At 42.6% G+C, this 14,931-nt stretch overlaps 1 protein-coding gene across 2 annotated transcripts in view; it reads left to right on the top strand.

The window, feature by feature from the left end:
• The window catches only part of ccny (cyclin Y), a 38,662-nt gene extending 24,120 nt beyond the window's left edge, over window positions 1-14,542 (top strand). For both annotated transcript variants that reach the window (XM_069698048.1, XM_069698047.1), the window contains 9 exons: window positions 638-672; window positions 796-819; window positions 1,515-1,615; window positions 1,754-1,789; window positions 2,700-2,757; window positions 3,124-3,243; window positions 6,477-6,643; window positions 9,290-9,452; window positions 10,633-14,542. In XM_069698048.1, coding sequence (XP_069554149.1) covers window positions 638-672; window positions 796-819; window positions 1,515-1,615; window positions 1,754-1,789; window positions 2,700-2,757; window positions 3,124-3,243; window positions 6,477-6,643; window positions 9,290-9,452; window positions 10,633-10,749 — 821 coding nt within the window. In that variant the 3' untranslated portion in view covers window positions 10,750-14,542. The remainder of the gene's footprint in view (window positions 1-637; window positions 673-795; window positions 820-1,514; window positions 1,616-1,753; window positions 1,790-2,699; window positions 2,758-3,123; window positions 3,244-6,476; window positions 6,644-9,289; window positions 9,453-10,632) is intronic.
• The last annotated feature ends 389 nt before the right edge of the window (window positions 14,543-14,931 follow it).

Raw genomic sequence — 14,931 nt, 5'->3', positions numbered from 1 at the left:
GGAGACACAAACAGACTGTGCTGACACGCAGCTGCGTGCGTGTGTGTGTGTGTGTGTGTGTGCGTGTGTGTGTGTGCGCGCGTGTGTGCTCTATTCATATTTAGACTGCTACAACGCAGCACTCGCTGAAGTGGGCTCTATAAAACTAACAAATCATCGTGTCCATTAAGCAGAATTAGCATTTCAAATGACCAGATTTGTTTGAACAGAAAGAAATGAAAACAGACCAGCTCGTATGACAATGTGCGCTCGAGTAAAACAGCCACTGCGCTCAATTTAATTTGAATTCATGTACAGCAAAATGATGAATGGATTAATTAACTGGTTCACGCTCCTTCACACACATTAATACACGGTTCCTAATGTTAAAGGAGAGGGAAAAAAAACAGACAGGCTTTTAAAAATGTCCTTTTTCATATTAAACATTGTGTTTGCTGAAAGTGCTTTGCTTTGTTTAATGCAGTGTCGAATAATGATTGAAAGAAAAGCTCTTTCTCCATTATTTTCTCCTGATCCATATTGCCAGGGGAACTCGTGAACCCTGGATCAATGCTGCTCCCTGTCTGTGAGGGTTGTGTACTGCACTGATACTGACCTCCAAGTGACACCTGTTTGTTCTCTTATCTTCCCGCTTTAGTTCGAGAAAAGCGGAAGAGCCTTTACATCAACCATGTAAGTAAGATGCAGTTCATTTGAATATGGACCTGTGGAAAGATGTTTCTTCACTGTGTAGTGCATTTGTTACTATGATTACTGTGCAAATAGTAATTTTAATGTCTTGTATTTCTTTGCAAGTTCACACACATTTCGGAGAACAAGGTAAATTCCTCAGAATGACCCTTTAAAGTAACCCAAACCTTTTATCATCGTCACTCCATTTTATTTTTTTTTTTTAACTCCTCGGATGTGTTTGAAACCCTAAAATAAACTCAGTTTTAGAAGTGGTTTGTTATTATTTTTAGATGTAGCACAAATGTAGAAGCAGTTTCATCCCATTATGGTGCAGTTCATCTTTTTCCATCCCTCCTTCGGGCCCAGCAGAATGAACTGGTGAAATATACTGTGTGCTTTTGAACAAAATGTTGCAATTCATGAGGGCAGAATTGATTAGAAATGCTGTTGAATGAGAAAATGATCACTTGACTGAATATTAAGTACACTGCTTCAGTATTCACCACGAGAAAATGATTTTGCAGTAAATGGGCCGGTGACAAGGAGTACAAGAATCACTGAATGGAAGTTTGACACTTCTGTAAAGATGCACTCCACCATAAATGCCATTCCCGCATGCAACCATGTCAGGCGCTGACAGAATTAGTTGCTTGCAGGTGCCCTACTTTCCCGTGCTGTTACCAGGCCTTTGGCTGGTCCTAGTGTGACACAAATAGAGATTGACGTGTGTGTGTGTGTGTGTGTGTGTGTGTGTGTGTGTGTGTGTGTGTGTGTGTGTGTGTGTGTGTGTGTGTGTGTGTGTGTGTGTGTGTGTGTTTTTTCTGCATGTTTGTGAACTCCAGCATCATCCAGGCCCAGTGAGACGGAAGTACAGCTCATGTTCCACCATATTCCTCGATGACAGCACTGTCAGTCAGCCCAACCTCAAATACACCATCAAATGGTAACCTGTCTGACCCGGGTCACATGTGATGTAACACATTATCTAATGTTTCATCTAATATCAAAGACATGTTGTAGCTTGTTGACCTTTTCTGCCAGTTTTAGTGTGTCTTTGATGTCCCCGTTTTTGTTTCTACAGCGTTGCCCTTGCTATATACTACCACATAAAGAACAGGTATGAGACATAGTTTCTTATATTTCCTCATGTACTACTTAATGCAACAGTCCTCTTTCAAAAAAACACATCAGCGGTTTAGCAGACAGATAAACTTAGACGGAAGGAAAATGCTCCGTGTGGCCCCGAAGGCTCACGTTGAATTCTCAGCTCTTTAGATACTTCAACATCCTGTCTAATGGCTGTCGGCATGGGAAGCCTGAGTGAGCTGGACATCCTTCTGCAACAGGAATGTGGCCTCGTTAAAGGGTGTTGAGACATCGAGCCTCATGCAAGAAGCATAAACAAAAGCCACAAGTGGTCTAAACCTGTCGTATGAGTCTTGTACAAACAGTCTGTCTCCACAGTGGAGGAAACACTTGTTGGACTTCACTCTTAATACAGTTGAACTTAATTATGAATACATTTTGGTTTAAATCATTTAAAAAAAAAAAAATGAATGGCTTGCAAAATTACTATTTTCCTTTTGTTCTCCATCCTCAAATACAAACACAGACTCTCAAATGTATGACAGCAGGACTTGAAGGTCTTTCTTCCTGTTTGGTAACATGTATGTGCATTAAACAGCAGACCAGGCTTCCATTTGGCAATTTTAGTGGCATCAGATCTCATTAAGACGTAATTTGCAACAGGTTTGTCCCTTTTAGAGAGTTTGGTGAATCTGATTTGTAACGATGGTACAAGCAAACCTCACAGAAAATCAAAACACGATGTGTAGGATGAGGATACAGAGAGGCTCTTACATGAGGTCCAGTATTTCAGCTAGTTCTTATTCACTGGATCTGGTAGGAGTCCCATATAAGGAAGCTGTTTGAAGTGCAGGGAAATGCCCATAAAAGGCTTATCGAACTGGCGTATTTTAAATGGACTCACGCCATCTGTTTTTCACAGCTATCATTTTTTATTCCAGGGATGTCGACGGAAGAATGTTGTTGGACATTTTCGATGAGAAACTGCATCCACTCTCGGTGAGGCTTCCGCTGAAAATACATTTCCACTATGCGCAAACTGTCAGGATTCATCGGCAAAACAAACCACACAAGCTGATGAACAGCAGCTAAGTATACATGGATCAAATAGTGGAGAATCCTATGACGTCATCTGGATTACTCAGATGTTTTTTTTTCAAATCGATTTATTTTCTTGACATTTACAGGGTCTCAGTTCAGAAATTGAAATAACTACTTTTCGTGATGCTCCATATTTAAAACCAACAGAGCACTCCATCCAAAAATAACACTTATTTGAAAGCAAAAATCTTAACTATCAGCTTGTTTTGACAGTCAGATGACGTAAATGTTTGATTTCATGTTGTTATCTGGTGTTTGTTATAGAAGTCTGAGGTTCCTGCTGATTATAACAAACACGACCCAGAGCAGAAGCAGATCTACCGCTTCGTCAGGACGCTGTTCAGTGCTGCACAGCTCACCGCTGAGTGTGCCATTGTCACTTTGGTAAGTGTGTGTGTGTGTGTGTGTGTGTGTGTGTGTGTGTGTGTGTGTGTGTGTGTGTGTGTGTGTGTGTGTGTGTGTGTGTGTGTGTGTGTTTTAGTGCTGACACTAGGAGGGAGTGTTGCTTCCTGGTTCTTTTCTTTTCTTTCTGGTGTCCTGTGCTGCCTTCCTTCTACTGCAGATCATTCCAGGACCTCAATTCTCCCTTTTGAATCATATGAAATGCTCAATATGCACCGCTGAGAATGTGTCCAAAAATATGAGACGGTGAACAGCAGGTGGAAGTTTGACATATGCAGTTTCCTTTCAGAATTACTTTGAAGAAGTAACATATAATTATATAATTGCTTTACTGTACAGTAGGATTTCTCCCTGACTTACGACATCCGGCGTTGCTCACCTGTCTATCTCATTTCTCTCTCTTCTCCACTGACAAAGCCTTTTTACCACATCACATGTGCATTTCCTCCCATCATAAATCCATAAATTGTTCAATGTTTTTATTCAATTACACAATTGGATGCTTGAAATAAAATATACAATAAAACATGGCAACAGGGCATATTCGCTCATAAATGAGTATAACACTTATCTGGATTTTGCTAACTTGTATGAGTCACGTTCTCTCGCTCACTCATCTGCCCAGAAACATCTCTTTCCACACTGTGTCACTCCGGCCGACACATGCGTCCCTGGAGAGCAGGAAAGAGCCTGGTTAATATGACCAGCCTGGTGGCTTACCGTCGTATTAGGTTGCTCTGCTTCCTGACAGATGCACAAATGTGTGAACAGTCTGTGTGTGTGTGTGTGTGTGTGTGTGTGTGTGTGTGTGTGTGTGTGTGTGTGTGTGTGTGTGTGTGTGTGTGTGTGTGTGTGTGTGTCTGTCCCTGCCTGTCCGTGTCTGTCCCTGTCCGTGTACAGGTGGTCTTTTACAGAAATTGTTTAAGACTTGCACACAGAGCACAGGGGGCGTACGGCCGTCCTCCTCCAGGCCCCCAGAGTAACGTCTGGCATGCCATCAGTAATTGAATGGGGCCGCTGGCTGGTGGTTGTGGGGTTAGCTTAGCTGACACAGCTAACTTTAGACAGGGGAGAAGAGATGGAAGCAGGGCGTTTTCCTTTCCTCCCGCAGTCATTACATCATAGGAGAGGGAAGTGAGGGGTTTCTTTAAGGGATGGAAAAGACAGAGACCCAAAGAGTCGGCATGTGTTCAAACAAATCATTACTCAAGATTTCCATTAGACACAACCAAGAAGAAAATCACACAGGGGCAGCATATTGGAAGAGATGAGGCTACAGCAGCGCAGATCAATTTCCACCATGACCAAAGCCAGTTTCAGGCAGCAGAGGTGATTCATCGGCGTGACACGCGGTAACTGGATAGTCCTCAAGTGGCGATAAAGAAAGGATGAAGAGTTAATGTGTATTATTAATATTACCCACAATCCTCTGAATGATCTCGGTAGAAAGTTTATCATGAAGGTCCAAATCAACATCATCAAATGTGTTTTACTCGTTCGCTGTGGTAAAGGAAAAATAAAAGAGAGACCGGTTCTTTGTCAAGCACCAAGCCTCTCTGACATTCGCCTCAGGCACACAATTCAATCATTTGGGTTCATTGTGGTTGAACTGGTCTTTTGATTCTTTGTTGTATATTGATCATGCCAGCTTGTGGTCTGGCTCTCATTTTATGCCGACTTACTTCAGTGTTTGCCGCCTGCTGCCAAAACAGAGCTGGGCTAGCAGCGCCTGCAGCCACAAAGCCCAATGCAGCAGGACTCGTCCAATTAGCCACCCGAGCTGCTCTCGTGGTTCAAACCAGGATGTGAAATGGGCTAAAAGAATATTTTCATTTCTGTTTCACGATGTCACACTCTTCTGTGTTTGTACAAACCATAAGCTGTAATTATATGTTTACTATTTACTCATTGATGACTGTATTCAGTTCAGCAGTATTATTCTCTTCAGGTCTTTAAGGCACATAATCCTGACAGTCGTGCGTCTGAGCAGACTCGGACAGAATAATAATAAGAATCCACAGCACAGTATATTCCAATCTGTCATAAAAAAATACAGCATCTCTGCAAACTCTGACTTGTCATCCGAGAGATGACACATTTCAAAGTTTTAAGCCACTGGTCTGAATTCAGTCGAGTCTGCAGTAAGTTTTATTTATGGAAAATGAGAAATGTAGTCCCACTCAGCCAGGGGAAAAACACCAGAGCAAGAACCGCCTTTATTGTTTATAGGAGACCTATTGTCTATTTCAAACTTATTGTGCATCAGAAAGTCTGCATTAATCCCAAAAGTACAACTACTAAAAATACAATATTATTATACTGAAATGTGTATTACAATTCCAAAATAAAAGCACAAACTTCAGTGTTTACCGAAAACTAAAACAACACGCCACAAAAAAAAAATCGAAACAAATAGCACATCTACACTTGTGCTATTTCCACGGAAAGCCTGTTTAATTCTTTACTGCACAAGGGAAGGAATGCATTTTAATATTTGGGGGCGTTTTTTGGGAGATCAATTCAATTCTGTAAGAAATCTGCGAGATACACGTTCGCAAAACGTCCAGTGGTCTCCACGCACTAAGCTCTTACATGCGATGGCAAACGTTCTCTCTTTGATCGTAACAAAATGATGATCAGTGGATCCGAACAATCAGCTTCTCTCCAGATATTGCAGCTCGTAGGGATCAGGTGCCGGCGGGCTCCGTGTGTCGACTGTGGGGATTCTGGCTCCTGAAAGAGAAAGAGAGAGAAATGGAAACGGCGAGCGGGGCAGAGAGATGGTAGGGATTCGATCGGCGTGGACATTTAATGAGGGAGCTCTGGGGAAGCTGGGTTTCGTCAGCCGCTGACATCCTGGAGGACGTGTAGGCAGCAGACAGCGCACTAACTCTTCAAATGAATGAAGGCAGGGAGAGCGCAGGGTAATTAAAACACCGAGAAAACGGGGAGGACAAAAATGGATTTAAAAAAAAAAAAAAAAATTGATGGTGTTAAAATCTGAAATTTACACAAACTAAAAACAACGAGAGCTTTTCAGGGTAGCAGCTGCTCGCCCACAGGTGAAGGAAAACATGCTGATAACATTTTAGTGATTTGAGAAAATGTGTGCGAAGGTCTAGTGTATTTTTTTAAAATTATTGTTTTAAAACTGTGTGGAAGCTATGGGAATGTTTTCCTGAGATACTTCTTTGCGCCACATCTGTTTGCCTCAGGTGTACTTGGAGAGGCTGCTGACCTACGCTGAGATCGACATCTCCCCTGCCAACTGGAAGCGTATCGTGCTGGGGGCCATCCTCCTGGCCTCCAAGGTCTGGGACGACCAGGCGGTCTGGAACGTCGACTACTGCCAAATTCTCAAGGATATCACTGTGGAGGACATGTGAGTCGCTGGAAGCCCCCCCCCCCCTGAAAACACTGCAATGAAAAGTGCTCATAAATGTAACACACACACACAAGAAAGGTATATAGACTGGAGTCTTTGAGGTCTTTTTTTCTAAGGCAGGAAATATTTGGCTTTTTTTTTTTTTTTTTTTTTTTTTTTTTTTTTACCGAATTCATTACATAATCAAATAAGAACATTAAAAAAAACACATAAATTGGTGCCCGTTGATAAATTCAGTTTAGAGCTAGCAGGTTCAGGTTTGTTTTATTTGGGTGGAAAAAGCTGTAAACATGCATTTAAAAAAAAAAAAAAAAAACAGCCCCTCTCACCAATAATATTCCTATAAGGACTGAGAAAACATCTGATTAGGTTTTAGTGACTTGACATTTCTCTGGCCATCATTGTGCTGCTCGACAGGTGAATAGTTGTAAATTGGGTGATTACCAGTAAAAAAAAAAATACATAATCAACCGATGATGAAGGAGCTGAAATCAACAATAATTACTGCTTTTTCTTTTCCTTGGAAAGTGTGATCTGCACCAGAATAGAGCAAAGATTGTATTAGTGAGAAAAGTCTGGACCGTTCCACCACAACAGCTTCTCTCAAAAGGAAACCAGCGTCCGTGTGTGGGAGTTGCAGAGTCACGTGACTGAAGATACCATATGATGGCTTCAATAAAATTAGCATGGGAGAACATAATGCAGCACATTCTCTGAGATTGTAAAACACTTTAGTTGGAGAGAGAGGTTTGTAGCAGACGGAGAGCGGTATCACTCAGAACCCGACCTCAGTGGAGGGTGGAGCTGTCGTGCTACATGCGAGTGGTGCAAGCAGAAAAACCACAAGGTCTGCGAGGCATGACACCACACTTACGTGCACATCTGCAGAACTGACATGTTTGTTTCTTCTTGAGGTTATTAACTCAAAGGCTGCAACTGTCAATTATTTTCATCACTGATTAAACTTCAGATCATTTTCTTGATTGAGCAATACAATTTGGTCTTTACAGTATAATAATAAAAAAATAATTTAAAAAAAGGGGTGGGAAATGCCTCTCAAAATTCCCCAAAGCTGCAGTTAACATTTTCATTTTTGCTTTTTTAAATTAGAGCAACGAACCAAATCTCAAAGATATTCAGTTTACCATCACAATTAAACTAATATTCACATTTTGAATATGCTGTTGTTGCTTGAAAAATGACACAGACCCCAAAAGAAAAACCTCCCTTTTTTTTTTTTTTTCTATCACTTAAAACATGTGACCTGACCTTACAGTGGAGTACGTCATTATTATTAACCCTTCCTCTGCTGTGACCGACAGTCTGGCTCTTGCTATGCTAAGAAATAGCTGAAGTGTGTTGATAAGAGTTGATAAGAGTCATGTACATGATGGTCTGGACATGCTCAGGGTGACCTCTGCCCACTCCACACTACATCAATGCTAATGAGGTACTGACCACCCTCAGTGAGAGGAAGATGAATACACAACACGAGCTAATGTCTGTAATTCTTGAATTTTTGGCCTATAAATAAACAGTAATCACCCACATGCTGCCATGTCATCAACCCCATAAAACAAAACTGGTTTATTAGTTCCTAACAAGCTGATTAATAGGAGCTGCGCGGTTCTTAATCAATTTAAGGCTTCACGCTGAAGCAATAAACTGGATTAAATTAGAAATGCAATTGGACAATGCTGTGTGTAATTCTTGATCTCACGGTGACACAGAAAGGAAGCGTCCCGAGCACGAGTGCACCGCTCTGTCCTCCATGTCCTCAGGAATGTTGGCTGGGTTTTCCTGAGGAGGAACACGACGCTGCAGACGTGTTGCCTCCGCCGCCACCTCTGACCTCCGCCGCTTCTCGCGCTCCTCTGCACTAGTGTCGGTCTGTCCTCGCCGTTGGGCTGTAATCCACCCGTCCGGGACTCAGTCCAGCGAGCGGGAGCCCGGCACGTGCGAATTTACCGGACACCGACTCGGGTGTTTGACCAGAGCCTGCTAAATTACCCCCCCTCCTCCCTTTCCACCTACTGACCATTAAATATCTAGAGGGGAAAGTCTGGGGAAGAAAACTGTGGAGCAGGGCAACACAAGAAGAAGCAGAGATGAGAATAGCTGAATGAGACGAACAAGAAGCAGCGTTATTAGGCAGAGTTTGGCTCCAGCGGGGGCTAAATTTAGCTCGTCTGTTGCTGCATGCCTGGTAAATGCGCGTGGGTGAAGGGACAAAGGCTGGCAAGTAGAGATGGATAGTAGTTACAATGCTAAATGGAATCGGTCATGACTGAGGAGAAGCATATGAAAGCGGCTGTCGTCGCGCTGCAGCGGAGATCGCAGAGCTGTCGAGCACGAGGCAGCGCGTGACAATAGCATTTTCGGGATGCGGGATTAATATCATATTTCTTCCACATAATGCGCACAGCTCCTTGCTTAGATAGCATTCCCTTTCATTATGAGGAAGGGCTTATGTGTGGTGGGTGTACCGGGGATTTACCGGTGTGTATCGGGACCGCGCGTGTCTGTCTGTGCGAGGTGACGGGTTTACCGGGAGGAACGCTTCCACTCGTCTCTTCTCGCCTCGCTATGCAGAGAAAATACACCCAGAAATAAAACAAATGGAATCCTGATTCTCTGCTGCAGGAACGAGCTGGAGCGTCAGTTCCTGGAGCTGCTGCAGTTCAACATCAACGTGCCGTCCAGTGTTTACGCCAAGTATTACTTCGACCTGCGCTCCATGGCCGAGGCCAACAACCTCAGCTTCCCCCTGGAGCCTCTGAGCAGAGAGAAGGCTCAGAAATTAGAGGTGAGGAGCTCACACAGGCACAGGAGACGGATTCTGATTCTGGAGTTCAGGTTATACAGAGACCAACAAAAAAAAAAAGCCGGAGAACATCTGAAACTAATTGACTGTGGCCTGAGGATGTGGGATACAATAAACACAGACTGTTCTGCTAATTAGTGTTTGGAGGAGCCTCAGCTCAACACTCGAGAACACAAAACACAGAAGGAGGATCCTGTGCAGGGCGAAGGACAGGACGAAGGGCTGTGCTGTCCACATCTGTCTCTCCCTTCCTGTCCCGCTGCCTCACTGCAGATGCTGTTTGAAATATCATTGCCGTCACTGACAGATTTGTTTTCTCTGTGCGAAAGATCTGTTTGACGGAAACTGATTTTTAACAGCGCACATTTTGACATTTTGTTACAGAGCTGTAATTTAAAAAAAAAAAAAAAAACACATCAAATATGGCTGAAGTTGATTTAGTTTGAAAGATTAAAAAATACAAAAGGTGAAAGTGGGTCATCTCCAATCTCAGAGCGGAATTATTATGATAATTATTTTTGCTGTGACCCTTCCCAACATTAATGCCACTTGTTGGCTTTATAAAACCACTTTTATCTTCTCAAATTGACCAAAGATTGCCAAGAATGAATCTGGCTGGAGCTCTTTTGAAATATCCCAGAAATGACTGAACGGAAGCCAGCGATCACATAAGTCTGGACAAAATAATAAAAGAAAAGAGAGCGAAGCTTCAGCCAGAATACTGAGAAGTTAAAGAGTGTTATCTTCCTTTCAGATGACTGAACTCTCGTCAACTTATGAAACCTAATGTTTTGGAAATATGTCCCGTGTTTGGTTGAGATTGTTTTATCAATATTGATGGAAGAAGCCCGAGGACAGAAAACGACACTTTGATGTATTAGAGTTTGCGTCGTCGCTCACCCTAACTTTATTGAGCAGAGTTACAACCACTGTCTCCGAACATCCTGCGTGAACACAATCCATCTCGGGACTGTGGAGTCAAACCACTCGTCTTATCACACACACACACACACACACACACACACACACACACACACACACACACACACACACACACACACACACACACACACAGTCAAAGATCACATCCGACCACCCACTGAAACCAAAAGGGAAAGCCTTCCCATCGCCAGCTCACCTTTGCTTTGTTTTCAACTTTCAGGCCATCTCGCGGTTGTGCGACGACATGTACAAGGACTTGAGGAAACAAGCCAAGAAGCGGTCGGTGAGCGCGGACAACCTGACGGTGGTGCGCTGGTGTCCGGCCATCATTTCTTAACACCGGTCGCCCGCGGAGGAGCAGATAGACCTGTGCCGTATTTTTGCCTGGTAAGCAGGCAAACCGGGTGGGCAGCAGTCCTGTGGATCAGCGGGTCTGTCTGGAACACACACACACACACACACACACACACACACACACTGTCACACAGTCTGGCACTTTTACAAGTGTGATCGCTCCCTCTCTGGTCGTTGTACATAAAAGTCCCACCGGCTGCCCGCACTGAACCAAACAGAACTGAGCTGAACCAAACTGAAGTTTGAAGGAATGAAGACTCGGACTGCGCAAGAAAAGCAGCCACGTGGAAACGCAGAAAGACTCAAGAGACCGTGTGAAGATGAGGAAAGCAAATAGGAACGAGCTTACATCGCAAAACACACGACACAACAGCAGCCACGGCGTCCCATAATTCCCTCCGAGGCTCGAATGGCTCTTCGAGCTGCCTGAGGGATGCCGTGTACATTCCTTTCATTTCAATCTGGTGCTTCAGTCAGTTCCTCAGCTGAAGCACGACATGATCTTTTGACGGCTTGTAGGCACATTGCAGAAATTCAAAAATCCTCAATATGTTTGTGTTTGTCTGTGCTTTTGCATTCCCATCCGGCAGACTCCTCTCCCCCTCCCCCCGCTCACATATTCAAGCATATACAGAAGAAACTCGCGTACATTCCACCCGTAACGAGAGCGTGCAGCTGACACGTTGAACTGGACGACACATCGTCAGAGCTCTCTCTCGCTCCACCACGCAACAAATCAACTCGCATCGTTGACATTTTGACAGGAAACGGGAATCCAACTGGCAAAACATCCAGTTGCAGAATAGTATCTGTTACAGCAAGGCCACCTATCAGCACACCGACAGAGCAATATCCGTGGGTCACTTTGTTGTTGCATACTTGGGAGACGACCGACTGGAAGACAGACATGGGACATACTGTAAGAGCTTGTGTTTTACTCACTGCCATTGTCCCGACCTGTGGTGCCTGTAACAAGCTAGTTTAACACGTCTCCCCCTTTCTACCGGAGGAATAAGAACAAAATCACTCGGAAGTTGTTTTTTATTTGATTTGATTTTTTTTCTCCTTTAAAAGTTTTTGTACGGTTCTTCCTGCTCACAAAAGGAACAGCACAAATGGAAGCCACTGAAAAGATTTGATCCTTCAGAGTTGTGTTTGTTAGTCTGCGGAGGACCGACGTGAATGGAAACGCATCGAGGGATGATTGAAACACTGCATCCAAAATCAATATATTGTATACATTTTGCTAAATTCTCTCTGTACAGTGTAAATACAGCTAAATCTGTAGAAGGAGGTCAAACTGTAAAAAAAAAAGAAAAAAGAATAACAGAATGATGTTAGAATATTTATATTGGGTCAGTTTTTACTGCACATGAGGAGGCGGGAAATCCGTTGCATTCTGTGTTCCTACGACAAATCAAGTCCAGAGAAAGGTGAAGTATTAAGACTTAAATGGGAGACGCCACTCCACTTTCTTTTTTTTTTCGCACTGCAGAAAATGCCATCTTTTGTTTGTTACATACTGTATGTGGAATATAGACAATGCAAGACATTTCAGGCTCATTTTCTAATCTTTTTTGTTGTTGTTGAGCCCACTGGGTGGAAACATTGCCAGATTCATGTTTTTGATTGAAGAGACGATGCTTGTTTCTTATGGAGCCTTGAAACTGTTTAAATGTAGTAAAAAGGTTATCAGTTAAGTCATCGTTTTCCATTTACCTTAAATCAGCTGATAAAATAACATACCTTCATTTATTTCCACGTTATATTATTCTTCAGTTCCTACACTTTCCGATTTTTTTTTTTTTTTTTGGTCTTGACACTCAAACATTTATCTGTACTTTTGTATTTCCTCTCCCGCTGTTTTCCTTTTCCTTACGCATCCAAATAACAGTTTTGTTAGTGTTAGCGTCCAAGCTAAGAGGCTTTAGCGACTGTTACAAGAGTTTATTCAGTTTATGGATGATAAACATTAATAGGCGCTGGTTTGGTGGCGTTAGTCTCAACGGGAACGTTGGCTTTAGCGCAGTAGCTCCCTGAAGTGTAAACCAGTCAGCCAGCCGGCAGCTCCGTCCTCTCGTACTCGAGCAAGACTCTCCACACACAAACCCTGCATCAGACCACAGCGTCTTCTGATAGAAATATCAATAGAAACGAAATAAATATAAATAATCAGCTGATTCGTGTTAAAAGAAAATTACGAAAAGCTTTTCGCCAAATCATTTGTTTAAAAGGAAAAGTACAAAAGTTTTTTTTTTTTTTTTTTTTTTTTAAATTTAACCCACAATATTATTTCCTGATATATTCAGTCATATCTGTGACTTATCTGATAACCTTTTTCCAGGGTTTTGTCAGTTTCTGAGCTCCACAGTTTCTTACATTTCCTGGATGTAAAGCGAAGCTGTCAAACAGTATTTCTCCTGAATTACTTACCTCCTGATTTGCTCTTTTTCTTGACCTTTCTGAAAACAAGAATAGGAAATCTACGCAGATGTAGTCGACTGTAAAAATACAAATTCCTTGAGTTTAATTGTTTTAAGTAATTCTAGTTTTGAGGGGTTGATTCAAGTGTAAAGTAATGCTTTTAATATATATTAACTTTATGAAGGTGATTGTTTGCCTAATGATCTACTTTTCTCCACGACATCACTGAATAGACAGTTACTGTAAGTGTAAGCTTGAAAATGTCACGACGTAACCCGGAAATGTCAAAAAAAAAAAAAAAAAAAAAGTTTTTTTTTTTTCTTTCTTCACAACATAACAAATGTCAGAAAAAGGTCCAATTTCAAATGTGACATCAGTGTACTCGCCTCTCGCTTGTGTTCTTCCACGACTGATTTAAGTTATGTTGTTTGTCAAGCAACTAGAGAATCTGCCAGGTCGGAGAGATACCCCCCCCCCCCCCCTTCACCACTGACCTGCGGGGGGGAGGGGGGGAGAAGGGACAGAACTGTACCAAAGTCATGGAGAGATGAAGGACGATATCCTGTTGGACGTGTCAGCCAACTTGCACATGAAGTATCTGAAAAAGGGGTTCTGGTCTCGGAAAGAGAAGCGTTGCTTCTGCGTGGTGCTTTCAATGAGCGGGAAATTAAAAGTGCAAAACGTGTCCGCAGGGAAGCAACGTGACCGGAGTTGCTTCTGTGAGTTCAAACCATGAGAGGTATTCAAAGATTGTATATCCTATTTATTGTATGTGTGTGCATACAGCCCAGTGTGGTGTTTTTCTACACCCGGAAATAATCGTTGATGCCGTGAGGTCAACCGTGGTGAGTCCCGAGGTGGAACATGTACTACTCCGACAGCTAACACCTGTGGCGTCCCGTCGGCTGGTTACTAGGTGTGTGTGTCATAGCCTTGTGCACTGAACTCTACCTCTGCATAGAGCTTTTCTTGTTTCTGGATTTTTCTTCCTCTCTACGACGACAATTTTTTGGATTTGACAAATTCAGCTTTGATCATGACGATTTCCCGCGCTAACGTCAGTCAACTGCTGTAGCTGTGACCTTTTTTTTTTTTTTTTAATTATTATGTTTTTTTTTTTCCACATGTTCAACAAGTTGTACTGTATTCTGTTGTTGTTGTTGTTGTCGTCGTCTGTGTATTCTTTCCTTTACAGCGAGTCAGTCATTTGCTCCTGTTCTCAGTTTGCCAAACTCCTTTCCCTCTGTATGTTTTCAACTATGATTTCAAGAACTGCTCCCATTTCTCTTCTCAAGCAATGTTTAGAAAAAAAAAATCTGTTCAAGAATTAAACTTTAAAACCTTGCAATAAATCCAGTGTATCTTTTATTTATTTATTTTTTATTCTCAATGATTTTCATTTAAATAAACGTCCAGTAAGTCCAGGCAGCAACCTGCCCACTGTTTGTGAACATGGAGCCTGACATTTTGCTCTGAGCCTCTGGAGCCAGAAGTGACCATATTTGGCGTGTCTTTGATTGACAGGCCTATGGTGCAGTCAGGTTACGGCTATCGGTAGGCGGGAGGTAGTATCGCCGGGTTTCCAATGAGATCGAGTCAGATCCACTGTTTGATAGTCCATCCATTATTGATAGAATTATTTCCAGATGGACCACCACAAAACTGATCAGAAGGAGTGAAACTGAACAGCAAACAGCAAGTCATCATACATGGTGTTATGACGAGTGCTTTCCACAACATT

This window comes from Brachyistius frenatus, unplaced genomic scaffold (genome assembly GCF_029030835.1).
Source record: "Brachyistius frenatus isolate BFR_SWC_R1_liver_20210118 unplaced genomic scaffold, ASM2903083v1 Contig_25, whole genome shotgun sequence".
In the NCBI taxonomy this organism is placed as follows: Eukaryota; Metazoa; Chordata; class Actinopteri; family Embiotocidae; genus Brachyistius; species Brachyistius frenatus.
Note: the sequence above shows the minus strand (reverse complement) of the source record. Positions and strands in the feature narration are given on the sequence as shown.